The 13,716-nt window shown below is 38.3% G+C and overlaps 1 protein-coding gene across 1 annotated transcript in view; it reads left to right on the top strand.

Annotated features, from left to right (window-relative positions):
* The window catches only part of ncam2 (neural cell adhesion molecule 2), a 163,355-nt gene that overhangs the window by 129,571 nt on the left and 20,068 nt on the right, over positions 1–13,716 (top strand). The window contains 7 exon segments of the mRNA XM_058393724.1: positions 1,940–2,057; positions 4,142–4,302; positions 6,571–6,716; positions 9,703–9,853; positions 10,972–11,159; positions 11,371–11,467; positions 13,066–13,239. Coding sequence (XP_058249707.1) covers positions 1,940–2,057; positions 4,142–4,302; positions 6,571–6,716; positions 9,703–9,853; positions 10,972–11,159; positions 11,371–11,467; positions 13,066–13,239 — 1,035 coding nt within the window.

The following is a 13,716-nucleotide window of genomic DNA, read 5'->3' as shown; positions in this document are numbered from 1 at the left end:
ATTCTGTGTACCGTGCATCGCTTCTGTCTGCTGATATATATTTGTTGATGTTAGCTAGTGAGACCCTCTAGCACAGTATTTCACTAATTCCTCACTTCTGTGAGGGATATAGTGTTTAGTTTATACCATAAGATTAAAATATCTGAATGTGTGTGTTTGTGTGTGTGTGCATGTGTGTAAAACAGCATATCTACATTTAGTGAAGTAGTCTATTAGTATTGAAGTGGATTGACATAAACAGTGTACAAGCACAGAACCAAAGCAGCGTGCAGTGTTTGCTCTCCTGAGAAGACAGATTTGATTATAAGAGGAATAATTGAACTCAGCTACAATGGTGACGGCCCCCATCACAGACTCCATTGCCGTCAGCTAATCTGCAATCACCGCTCTTTCAAAGAGCCACCGTCATAGAAATTCTTCTTATCATCCTGTAGCCTACCTCCCACAATATCCTTCTAAACGTCTCCCCCACAATCATATATCACCAACTGATTGCATTCTCTATCTCATAATAAGTGCAGGAAGATTGGTGAATTAATTCGAACTAGAGCGTCAGTAGTTTGGGGATTTCTAAAGAATGACCCATTATGTGTGTTCTGTTTAACAAATAGTGTGTGCATTTATGGTGTCTAATAGAGGAGGAGAGAGATGTTTTAGTTGATCTAATATGCTGCCAAGCCAGCTTGAAACTGACCATGAATAAAACATCGCCTTAATTTAATCTTTTTACCCTAGCTCATACTCCATTAAATTATGTTATGTCTTAAATGGAGCATAATTCAAAATGACACCCATTTTAGATGGCAGAGACCCATCCATTTGTCAGCCCAAAACAGCTGGAGTAAGGAAACAAAGCAGAAGTATGAATATTGTCAAATAACAAAATAAACTGAAAATTCTGCTTTGCTAAGAAAGCATCCACTGAAACACAGTTCTAAAAAAAAAACCCCACAAATATATGGTTGTTATACTTTGCTTTTTTTTTCCTCTGCCCAAATATCAAGACCCCATAGTATCATTCTACATTTGCAAAAGTATGTGGACACCCCAAACTGTCGCTACAAAGTTACCTGAGATATCTGCACAGAGCCCTGACCTCAACCCCACTGAACACCTCTGGGATGAATTGGGAATAATAATTGGGATGAATAACCTCCTCCACACTCCTCAGCCAACATCAGCCACTGCAGAATCTAGTGGAAAGACTCCCAGAAGAGTGGAGGCTGTTATGACAACAAAGGGGAACTAAATCTTTAATGGGATGTTCAGCAAGCACATATGGGTGTGATTGTTCAGGTGTCCACTAGTTTTGGCCACATAGTATATGTCTTTACTTTTAATAATTAAAAACATCATGGATTATAAAATAGTTACATTATGTTGAGCAAGCACTGAGGTGTGTGAATACGTGCACAGATCACAGTGAATAATTGAACATGTAGCTAATTTATCAGAATGTCAATGTAGATTGTCTCAGGTCATCTGGCTGACCTACCACTTGACTTTTTGTTCTTCTCATTAGCCTTCCACAATATAATAAACTGAACTGGATAGGAAATATTGATTTAAAGCCAGAAAGTCCTTTTGTTTATTTATTCTATCAATGTTATTTTAAAGTTCAGTCACGTCAAGGCTGATAATACATGCATGGAATATGATGCCTTTTGAGTAAGCAGCTATTTTACATGTGTTTCTGGGCATGACTTCAGTTGTTAGGAAATATAGAATTTAAGGTAGAGGCCCCTGGAGTTTTTATAATAACATAATAATAATTATTATTTATTTATAAATGCCTTTCACTGTACCCAAGGACACTGTACAGTTACCAAAAAAAGATGTCTGGAAAAAATCATACAGTCAAAGTAGTAAGTTAGTAAGTTTGTCAGGAGTAACAGGTATAGGTTTTGTTTCATAGCAATCTGAATTCTTTCCCCTACAGTTCCTCCAGTATTGTCGGTGCCACAGCAGTCCTTCAATGCAACAGCTGACTACGGTGAATCTGTGACATTCACCTGCAGGGCTTATGGCTCTCCTGAACCTGATGTTACTTGGCAGAGGTATGTCACTGCATCCTGACACACACCTAGTTTTTTCATCCAACCCTTTTAACACATGAATTATGGTTGTGTATTCATAACAAACAATAAACAGTGCTAATGTGCAGAACACCCCATCTGTCAAACTCACCTTCTTCATCTGGAGTTTAGGATGTCTTAAAAGCAGACAGTAAAATCTTAAACAAAGAAGACATTGGTTTCCTTTCCAGCGTTTACCTTTTCTCTTATTCCACTATATGGACTATGTGGGCTATGTTAAGAAGTATTGTTTATCCAAAATACACTGTTCTATTATAACCCAATGTGAAAGATGGATTTCCACTAAAAGGTTTTGTGCTTTAAAGCATATTTTTCTCTCAGGCGTTGAAGGTTTTGCAATACAATAGCACCGCAGGAAGTCTCAGAAAAGAACTGAGGAGTCGCAGGAAAGTTCCATAATGACACATTTTGATTTTGAGTGGACACTTTTCACCTCTAATGTGTGGGTTTTGAGTGACAGGCGACCCAACATGTTGATTACAGGCCCTCAATCACTGTAATTACCTTTACTGAGATTGGCAAGGGAAGGAGATGAGTCCGATTGGTGCCAAGAACTGGCACATGCTGACCTTTTATGAATGAGTCTAACCAAACACTAAAGGAGACACTGAGACAGCACCGCCAATTAAAGTACGCTTGCTGAAACTTGCACTTTAATTGTATTTCTAGTTGCATTTATTTATTTATTTATTTATTTATTTATTCTGCTTTATAATTGGGAGTTGAATAAAGTGGGAGAAATTTGTTTTTGTTATGCTGTTTGAGTTGCTTGGGTTTTTGTTTCCCATTCTTTTCAAGAGTGTAAAAAAAAAAAAGTCACACTTTTTCACATGAATATTTTATTGGACTGCATTTTGCTTTGATTATGGCATGCATTTGCTGTGTTATCGTTTTGATAAGCTTATGCAATGTCATAAAATTTATTTTCCTCCAGAGTTGCATTCATTTCTCACTAATATCTAATATTGATGTTGGGAGAGTCAGAGAACTGTGTAAAATCTTCTCCAGCACATCCCAAAGATTCTCAATATGGTTAAGGTCTGGACTCTGTGGTGGCTGATCCATGTGTGAAAATGATGTCTCGTGCTCCCTGAACCACTCTTTCACATTTTGAGCCTGATGAATTCTGGCATTGTCATCTTAGACTATGCCTGTGCCATCAGGAAAGAAAACATCCATTGATGTAAAAAACCTGGTCATTCAGTTGACCTCATTTTTTGGGCATATAGCATTGCTAAACCTAGAGCTGACTAACTGAAACAGCCCCAGTTCATAACAGGCTTGTATGGTACGTTCTAGGCATGATGTGTGCATGACTTCAGACAGACACACAGACAGACAGACAGACAGACATAGATAGATACGATATTTATTCCTCAAGACGAATGAGTTCTTAACCCAGTTTTTGTAGTTTCAAAATCTTTCAAAGACGTTTTCTTTGCTTGATCCCTAGCAATAATTTGACCCGCCTGAAACAGAGTAACATCTTTCCCACAGCCAAAGGATATATCCTCCAATCTGCCTGACCTTTTTTTGGCCAGGCAGTGTTTATCATACCACTCAGAATGCAGTATCATCCAGCAGCACTATATATGTCCTATAGTAGCACTGTTGCCACACCAATGTGTCTATGACCAATGTGTATATTACATATGACTTATGATTCCTCTTCTTAATTTTGTTAATATATGCGCCACAAAGCTTTAAACAGATTTCATTTCCACTCAATCCACACACATTACTACAGTAAACTATTGCTATCATCTCCTTCAGAAACATTAAAGATTAAATTGCTCCATCAGATTAAATTGCTCATCTGCTCAATTGCCGCTGCACACCTTTAACTATAGAGCTTGAGTTACATAATTACCGTTTCCAGTGTGCAGAGAAATGACTGAATTAACCTAAAGATATTTCCCAACATAGTTTTGTACCCTTGCAGATTTCTTTTTCTTTTCTGTTTTGTTATTGTTTGTGCTCTTGCATTTTGAGCAGTAATGTTTCCGAGGCTGAGACGTGTTTGCCATGTTTGCCGTGTCTGGTAGGAAGGGGGTTGAACTCCAGGAGTCGGAGCAGTATGTAATGCGAGCCCGCGGTACCACACTCACTATTCGGAACATTAAGCAGGACGATGGTGGTTCCTACACCTGCAAGGCCTCCAACAAGGCTGGTGATGTGCAGCAGGAGATTTTCCTCAAAGTATTCGGTGAGGATTCTACCTTTTTTTCCCCCAACTATGTGCTAAGGGATTTATATTTTATAATGGTTCAAAAGTTTATTGTCATATGTGCAGTCTCTTACACAATAGAATGAAATGCTTACTCTTAATTTAGCAATATATTAGTATAATCTGTCAAGCTTATATAAATAGTTATAAGGCTGCACAAATAAAAATTTGAAAGAATAAATAGAAATTTGGTTGGAAAATCTCATAAGAGTTAAATGTCAAGTTGATCTTTAATATCATGTTCAGATGTTATGTTATTTTTTTTTTATTATTATTATTTTTTTATTTATTGTCTTCCAATATAGTAATATTTAAACCCTAGGTAAATAAGAAAAATACTAGTGGTAAATGTAAAGTCATGCCTTATTAATCTTGTATTTTTATTCTATATTCTGGTATATGCTTGCTGTGTTCTGTTTAGCCACTTGATGTAAATATAGATGCAAATTCTGCCGTTTAAATTCTGGTGCAGCAAATTTAGCAGCATTTTGCTAACAAGTCATGGTAGCGCCAAATAACTACTGCCTTCTAACTAATGTAATTCACATCTGAATACACAAAACAACAATGTAATGTTATATTTATGGTAAACATCTATGGTAAATATTATGTTAATCTCTGTTTGATGACATTCTTCTGCCTGAGGAAAAAGCTCGCTGCACTGGCTGATATGAAAAGAACCCTGTTTACATGTTCCATTACAGAAACTGTATTTCTGTGAATTTTCTATGTCCAGCGTAATATCCTGTAACTATCTACATGAGGAAAGCTTTCCTAACAAAATATTAAGAAATGAATTTATAGACTTGGCTTTTTATTTTCACTCTGCGCATGGCAGCACTGTTCACAAGAATCACAAGTTTTATTGAAGAGAATTCACAGGGTTGGTGTAACGTTTGAAGTTATAACTTCAGGCTACAATGAAACTATGTCACTTGGTGCATGCTTTCATTTTTAGCAGATCATATATTTATTTATTTTATTTTATTTAGATTAGGCCAGGATAAGCTTATTTTTGCCTGGTGCACATAGCTGTTGTGTACTTAATTGCGTAGTATAACGTGTGTAGACGTTTTTGTAGATAATATATATAAAAGTAAAGTATGACTGAGTCCAGAGAAGTTATAGAGAAGAGAAGCTTCCGCTGAGGGATGAGACAGAGTTTTTTTTTTCCTTTCTATTTGTCATCAGCCTCCCACGTCTGGCCCTCCAGTTTTCCTTCCATAAACAGGTTTATAAAATAATTTAAGAAAATGGGTGACACACTCTTTATGGCCTAGAATTTCAATTTAGATTTTCATGAAGCTGCCAGCATCCTCTTAGATTATTCAGATAGCACCTTGTCAGCTCATGTAAATATATGGAGATTTATTCTGTAGTCATCAGAATCCTTTCAATGTGCAAGCAAAGGACATTCTTCAGAGAGTTCATTTCACTGATGCCTAGTTATTGCATGGGATGCAAAGGATGATGGGAAATGTAGTTGTAACTTACTGTATGTCTCTGTATCTGTCTCACTTCTCCATACTAATAAGATCAAAAGTCGTAGGTTTAATTTTTCTGGCATCTTTTCTTATAGAACTGTCCTGAAATATACAAGCATCAAGTGAGCTCATGAGCTTTATTATATGACACCATTCCCCCAAAAGGGCATCTAGTTACAGTTTTCTTCCTGTTTAGTACTGCAGGAAACGATTGACTTCAGACATTTATTTTTCATCATGTAATTAGTTGTGCACGCTAATGAACCGTGTCTGAATTGCAAACATACACAGTTTCAGTTATTTATCTTTGTAATCTCAACAGCAGGATTGCTTTGCTAGAGTAATTAATTTTGGAGACATATTAAACACTGAATTGCTCAGTGGGACTGTTTCGTATGTAGTAAAGCTGTCAGCGGTCACAGATATAAATCTTTCTCATTGTTTTATGATATTAGCATGTGACCTGTGGGACAAAGGCTCTTATGTATCCAGTATTTACTGTAGAAGGTGCAACAGGAACTTGTTACTTTATCGATCATCAATCCCACAAAAGAAGCAAATCATCTCAATATATTTATATTATAGAAGCATAAGTAATTGTGTTTGTGTTTGCGTGTGTATTCAAGTATTCATGGTGCCTGCATTCCTGTCTATATTTCAGAAGTATCGTAAATAATTTTTTATAACACTTTGATACCTTAATTTTGTTTAAATAACTTTTCACTATATATTATGGGTGGTCTGTTTTTTTTTTTGCTTGTAGTCCAACCACACATCACTAAGCTGAGGAATGTAACAGCAGTGGAGGGCAGTGCTGCTATGATCTCCTGTAAAGCTGAGGGTGAACCTCTGCCTGAGATCTCCTGGAGAAGAGCCAGTGATGGACAGAGCTTCTCCTTTGGACAAAAGGTACTCTCTAGACAGGTACAGTTACAGCAGAACCTGGCATTTGGTAAGCAGTAATTAGTTTTGAATAAGCACCGTAACATGATGTGTTTCTATGGTGAGACCTGAGAGACCACCAAAAAAAAACTGCCCTGATATAAATATGCGAACTACAAACATGAGTAATCATGATGTATTCATTGCATCAGAATATGTTTGCTGTGTAGCCACCCGGCGTCTGTGCGTATTCAAATATAGCTCTCAAATGTTCCGCAAATTCTGTACCTTTCAATCTGGTGATGAAGCATGGCAATTGATTGATACACTCATTCATTCTTTGTCTGCTGTGTGAGCTTCAGTATTTGAAATCCGCTAACCATGGTCAGACCTCTTAGAGCTCAGAAACTGGCATGCTCTTATGGAGCTACCAGTGCTGCATGGCACTTTTGTAAGATAAAGTTTAGTTTCGTCCTCCATGTTCTGTGCCTGCACTGAATAAAAATGCGTGCCGCACAATAGTTAATTCAACAGAGACGCCCAGTCCGGTAACATGAAAAGAAGAAAAGCTGTCAAAGAGCATTAGAATACCATAAAAGCAGAGTTGTTAGGCAGCAACAATGGAGGTAAATGGAGTTGCTCTTCAGTGAAGCAGGCTGTAGATCTTTGACAGGAGCTTTATGAAAGACCCTGCCACCATGCTTAATCTAGCAGCGAATGCTCGGCATGCAATTTAAATAGCCTGCCTGATGGAAAAGGTAAAGAGTAATCAAGGAGGGATGTGTAGCACAGAAGAAGCACACACAGTTGTTCAGTATAAGATAACAGAATTCACAGTGTAGAAATACTGTAGTTAGGAGCAGAAGAATTACTAAAGTTCTGCTGTATTGAGGTTGAGATGCACTGCCCTCTTCCTAATTCTAGTATTCACTGCCTAAACACGTCCTGAACGATCGTCCATTTTACCAGTGTCTAGTAGTGCCAACATGCCATTTCTGAAGCACTTCAGCACCACTAGGTCCAAGCTGTAGCACCAATATAATCCTCAACACATGCTTAAAAAAGTAACGGCATACTATCTGTGATGTGATGTTTAGAAAGTTGTTTGAGTAAAGTAGCCTACTCGAGTGTTCTTTTGCACTGTACTGACCTATGTAAGAACTGTTTTGCAAATGTATAAGCTCAGAAGAACATTTTCACATCTTAAATCACTTCTTTGGCTCAAACCTTTTGACTTGACCTTAAGATTATTAAGTTGTTAATGTTTAAATATGGTCATGTTCTTACCCCATGTAGCTTAGCAAAATCAATTTTCAAAACTCTGATGCCTTACAGTGCCATTTGTAAACCCTTTTTGTGTATTTCTGCAAAAATTTGCGGAAATGTCAGATCTGATATTCCTAAAAGTCCTAAAACTAGGTTAAGAGTTTATTAAACAAATGATGCAAAAACACTGCTTTTATTTATTAAGCAAAATGATCCAAAATTAAATATCCAGTTACCTTTGCTTTTCAGTAACTGGAGTGAACCCCAAGAACAGCAATTACTTCAACTTTTCTGGTAACTGGTGATCTACCCCATTCCTCCTTACAAAACCACTTCATCTCAGTGATATTTATGGGCTTCCTTACATGGACCTTACAAGGTCCTTACATCTTTTAGTAAATGGTAAAATTGTAAATGGTAAATTACAAAATGGTAAATTTCTTACTCTTTAACCATTTATTTTTAGACTTAGTTGTGTCTTTAGGCTTGTTGCCCTGCTGCATGACCCACTTTGGGTTAGGCTTCAGTTCATGGACAGATACCCAGACACTCCCCTGCAGAATTTGCTGGTAGAATCCAGAGTTCATAACTCCATGGTAAGTTGTCTTAGACCAGAGGCAACAAATCAGCCCTAAACCATGATACTGCCACCCCCATGCTTCATGGTTGGGATGAGGTTTTTTTTTTTTGTTTGAGTGCACTTATATAACATTACTCAATGCAAGAGTGGCCTGTAGATCCTTAGATGTTATACTGGATTTCTTTTTGAGAACAAAATTTACATTTACAGCATTTGCCAGACACCCTTATTCAGAGCAACTTACATTTACACAACTAACGGTTAAAGGCCTTGCTCAAGGGTCCAGCAAGGGTTCTAAGTTTGGTAGGATTTGAATTCAAAAACATCTAATCAGTAGTCTACCACTGAGCCACCAATTCTCAAATTGTAAAATGTAAATGTAGTACTCTAATCTTATATTATAATAATATTGAATTATTGTAATATTATTTGTTGCACCCTTGGAGTGCTTTCTGGTTGGTGACTATTCCTTGGGAAAGTAACAGTGGTGCTAACCTTCCTTCTTTTGTATATCATCTGTCTCACTGTGGATTGGCGGAGGCCAGACTCTTTGGAAATGGTTTTGTAACCTATTCCAGCCTGATGAGCATCGATAACTGAATTTCTGAGGTTGTCTTTGATTAGCGCATGTTATACGTCATAAATCAACGTTTGGTGAAGACAAGAGGTTGATATTGAAGATATTGAAGTTTATGTGAAACATGGTAGCAACTACCAAACTCATCCCCTTGATTGGAACACTTCAATCAAAAACGTTACTCTTGAGGACATTTAATATTGCTAAATCAATAAATAGAAAAACTATAATGCATTAGATCTGATCACATTTCAGGTCAAATTTATGCAGACACAAAAGTCTGCTGAGGAGCCTCATTTTAGTTCCTGAGAAATTGTCTGAGAATACCTTCTCTGAGCTCATACTTAGCCATTGAAACCCGTTAATCTAACATTCTTTTGGGCTATTTGTAGCAGTAGTAGTAGCAGTAGTAGTACTAGTAGTAGTAGTCTTCAGTAGTATTTAACCTCATCTATGAACATAATTGTCTAGTCTCTTTTTGTATAATTGATATGGCATACCATTTAGAATGATACAACATATTTATATTTAATGTTCAGTGTTCAAGCTCAGTTAAATGTACAGATAATGTAAAAGGTTTGTTTTTTCAGAGTCCAGACGAGCGTGTGGAGGTGCGTGGGCATCATGGTGAGTCCATGCTGACCATCGTGGGAGTCAGTTTGTCTGATTGGGGCCGTTTTGACTGTGAAGCTGTCAGCAGGATTGGAGGACATCAGAAGAGCATGTTCCTGGATATCGAGTGTGAGTGTATATTACTTACAGAAATACGCAACAAGTACACACTGCCACAAAAGTGTATGCCAGACACATGTACACACATGACAACTCTTAATCACACCAGCAGGAGATGAGAATCTGGGAAATATTCCCGTCCCTCCTCCAGCTCATGCTGTTGTAAAAAAAAAAGTACCATGTGCTACCCTTTTCAAATTGGAGTGTTTTTAGTGAGTCTATAATGCTTTTGAAGGATTGGAGACATTTAACCAATCACTGGGGCTTCATCCATTCAGAAGGGCTTCATCAGTTTTATGGATGAGTGCTGAAACATCTTTAAAATTATAACACAAGTCTAGTCATCCTGAATTATTGCTACTAGATATTCAAAATTGACCCAGGTGACAGAAAATCTCCATAGTTAATGTTGAATATCTGTCTCATCTCTACTGTAGGCACAGATTTGGCGATACATCTCTATATTCCATCAATAAAGTGCGAACAGTTTAGCCATTGGGATGACACTAGTATATGGGGTAAGCACTGGGAGGTGGGTGGTCTAACAGGAACTGGGAATGTTCTCTAAATGGGGCTCAATGGAGTGAACAATCCAACAGTGGCACTCATTATCTCACCCATTCAGTCGCCTGCCTATAGTGACACAGGAGACAGCATCAATCTCTATTATGGAAAAAGCATGTGTGTCAGTGGGAAAGTGTACATGCCTGCCAGAGAGGCAGAGAAAAGGAAAGGCAGAGAAAGATATAATGAAAGACAAAAACACTGTGAATGTGAAAATGATGGGCAGTAAGTGTAGTTTAGTTGGGCAGGTTGTTTTAGGAAATTGCAGTGCCAAATATTCAGATTGATCACACGCCTGTATACCCAGCTGCAAGCATGCTCCCAGATGCACTTTTCGGTTATCATGTGTGTATCTACAGACACACTCACATCTGTGACAGTCTCAAAGCTTGGTTTGTAATTCTCTTCCAATGGTTCTACCTGTGCCAATGAACTGTTAGCTTATATTTCAATTTCTGCTCAGAATTAACTCTGGGCAGCTCATCTCAGTTCTGTTTTCCATCCTAGTCCACAGCCAGGCTTGTTTTGCTTCAACTAGCTAATGGCTTTTTATCTTTTATCAGATGCACCCAAGTTCCAGACCAATCACACCATCTTTTTCTCATGGGAGGGGAATCCGGTAAACATCAGCTGTGAGGTGATGTCCAACCCTGTGGCCACTATGCTGTGGCGGCGAGACAAGCTGACCATCCCTACCGAGGGCACGGCCAACATGAGAGTACACAGCGCTCCTGGCAAATCCCTGCTGGAGGTACTTACACACAGCCACATCTGCACTCATTGTACCATTCACTGAAGGTAACTGATATCCTCGGTAATTCATTCTCTGATTGTCTAAACTGTACCTAATCTGCTTCTGCACTCAAAGCACTTTTGTTTCAAGGTATAGCTCAGATTCAATTCATTCAGGCCTCTGATACATTGGGTCACCAGTTTTTCTTACTGCACTCTCATTTATCCAGGTCACTCCCATGTCAGACCGGGATTTTGGCCGGTACAACTGCACAGCCAGAAACAACATTGGCATGCGGTTCCAGGAGTTCATTTTGGCTCAGGCAGGTTAGTAAACCAGCCCTCTCCAAAAGCTAGAGGTTAATGTCTGTCTGTCTGTCTGTCTGTCTGAGGAATGGAATCTGTTAGTCCATTCTTAATAGCAGTGGTGCTCAGGAGAACTTACACCTTCTGCTGTATGATTATGGAAATGCCTCTGAGCTCACTTCAGATTTTTTTAGATCTTTAAATATTGATTATAAGCATCATCATTAATCAGTGTTTGTCACCATAGTCCTCAATTTGCCAGGCTTGCACCACATTTGTCAAGATGCAAATATGTACTGTGTCTCCTTTTAAATCTCATTATACTTCACCTTTCTTTCCTCTAAGTAGATTTTGCTTGTAGACAGCAATTCATAATGTTTTAAGAAAGCACTTGGTTTTAAATAGAGGACATTGCTGAATATACAGAGGAATGATTCATTATGTGAATTAAAAGACACACACACACACACACTCAGTTAGTATTTCAGGGGAAACAAGCAGAGGGCACTGTGTATTTTCTCAGAAACTCTCAGAGACTCTCCCTGTGGTACACCACACAAGCAGAGAAACTGAAAAGCCAGAGCATTAGAATTCTTGAATAATACTCCCCAGTCAAATGCATATGTATCTCTCCCCCTCATCACACTACCACACTAAATCACAAACATTCACAAACTCACTCTCTTACTTTTCCTAACACCCATTTAATTTTTCTCTCCTACCATTCTCTCACTTATAATCTCCTTCTCCATCATTTGTCCCTGTCTCTCTCCGCCTCTCTCTCTTCCTCTCTCTTTCTCTCCCTTGATAGAGGTAGGTGCTTGTAATTCAGCTCAGGATGTCTGCTCATGCTCAGCAAGGGAAAATGAATGGAGTGATCCTAAAGGCGATTGTGACTGGCACACATACCTGAATGAAACCTTTTACTGTCTCTGTGTGGGACAGTTTACTACAATTGTGATTACTTCGAAAGGATATGATAAAGTCTAAATGGTGAAGATTTAACAGTGTTAGAGAGGGTTTTTTTTAAGTTTCAGTGATCAAAGAACTGCAGGGGCTAAAATATTCTCTGCTTATGCAGTTCCAGAGACTCGTAGTATCTTTGCCAAGGTACACTGAATTTTGGCAGCTAATAGTTGCCCAGCACCTTACTAAAACACGTTATGTTAGTTTTTCCTTTTCTCACCCTTCTGTATGTCACTATGCACTCTGCAGCGAATTATTTGAAACCATTTAAAAAAAACTTGGAGTCCCCCTCTGACAGAGGCTTGTGTGTTTGTTTGAACTTGTGCTGACATGCCAGTGTGCATGTGTCCTGTTTTCAGAAATTTTTACTAATTCCAAAAAAATGTATGAATATAAACAGTACAAGGAAACTACAACAATTTTTCTTTTCAAGACATTTTGGGGTTGTATGCATTTTGTTTCATTTTGGAGGGTTTTGGAGGGTCTGTAACTGTTTTTGATGTTGTTGTTGGGGGGTTGTAGCCATTTTGTTTTGAGAGTGTAAACATTTTGTTTTTATTTTGTGTTTTTTTGTCTATGAGCTATGATAATGTAATCCATTCTATACTTAGTATCAGGATGGCTGTTTATGTTCTTGTTTTCACCTGTTTCAGACGTTCCATCTAACCCATACTCAGTGCATCTTAGCTCTGTGGCTCAGCGCACAGCTACGGTGACGTTTATGAAGCCAGATTCTCATGGTGGAGTTCCTATTGGTCATTATCTGGTCAGATTCAAAGACATCAGTTCAAACGACTGGAGAGATGTCAAGTCACATGGAACACAAAGTGAGTGACTCTTGCTCTCAGAATCAACGCTTGTAAACAGGTGTAACTAGTATATAGACATGTGATGTGTGACAATATGCACAGTCTTTTATTTCTTATCTACTGTGCTACCAGAGTATCAACATTTTGATAGTCTGGTACAGTTCTGTTATGCAGAGATAAATAAACTGATTCCACAAATACCATAGATGTTTGTTGAAGAGGGGGATGGAAGTGACCTTAAGCCAGGGATTGAGAAGGATTGGGTTCAGCTGCCTAGAGGGCCTGAGTAGCGAGTCTTCCTCAGTGTTGGCCAAGATTGCAATGTTTCTGGATCACAAATTGATTTTTCCTCCACAACACTCAGAAGGGCTTGCGGGAACATAAAGGACAAATCAGACAGCCAGATAAGCAAGCTCAACTACTTGAAAGGCCCAGAGCTAATATCCATAATGCTGAGAAGAGTTGTGCCAAAGAGGCATGATTGAGCAAAAGAAT

This window comes from Hemibagrus wyckioides, linkage group LG06 (assembly GCF_019097595.1).
Source record: "Hemibagrus wyckioides isolate EC202008001 linkage group LG06, SWU_Hwy_1.0, whole genome shotgun sequence".
Taxonomy (NCBI): Eukaryota; Metazoa; Chordata; class Actinopteri; order Siluriformes; family Bagridae; genus Hemibagrus; species Hemibagrus wyckioides.
Note: the sequence above shows the minus strand (reverse complement) of the source record. Positions and strands in the feature narration are given on the sequence as shown.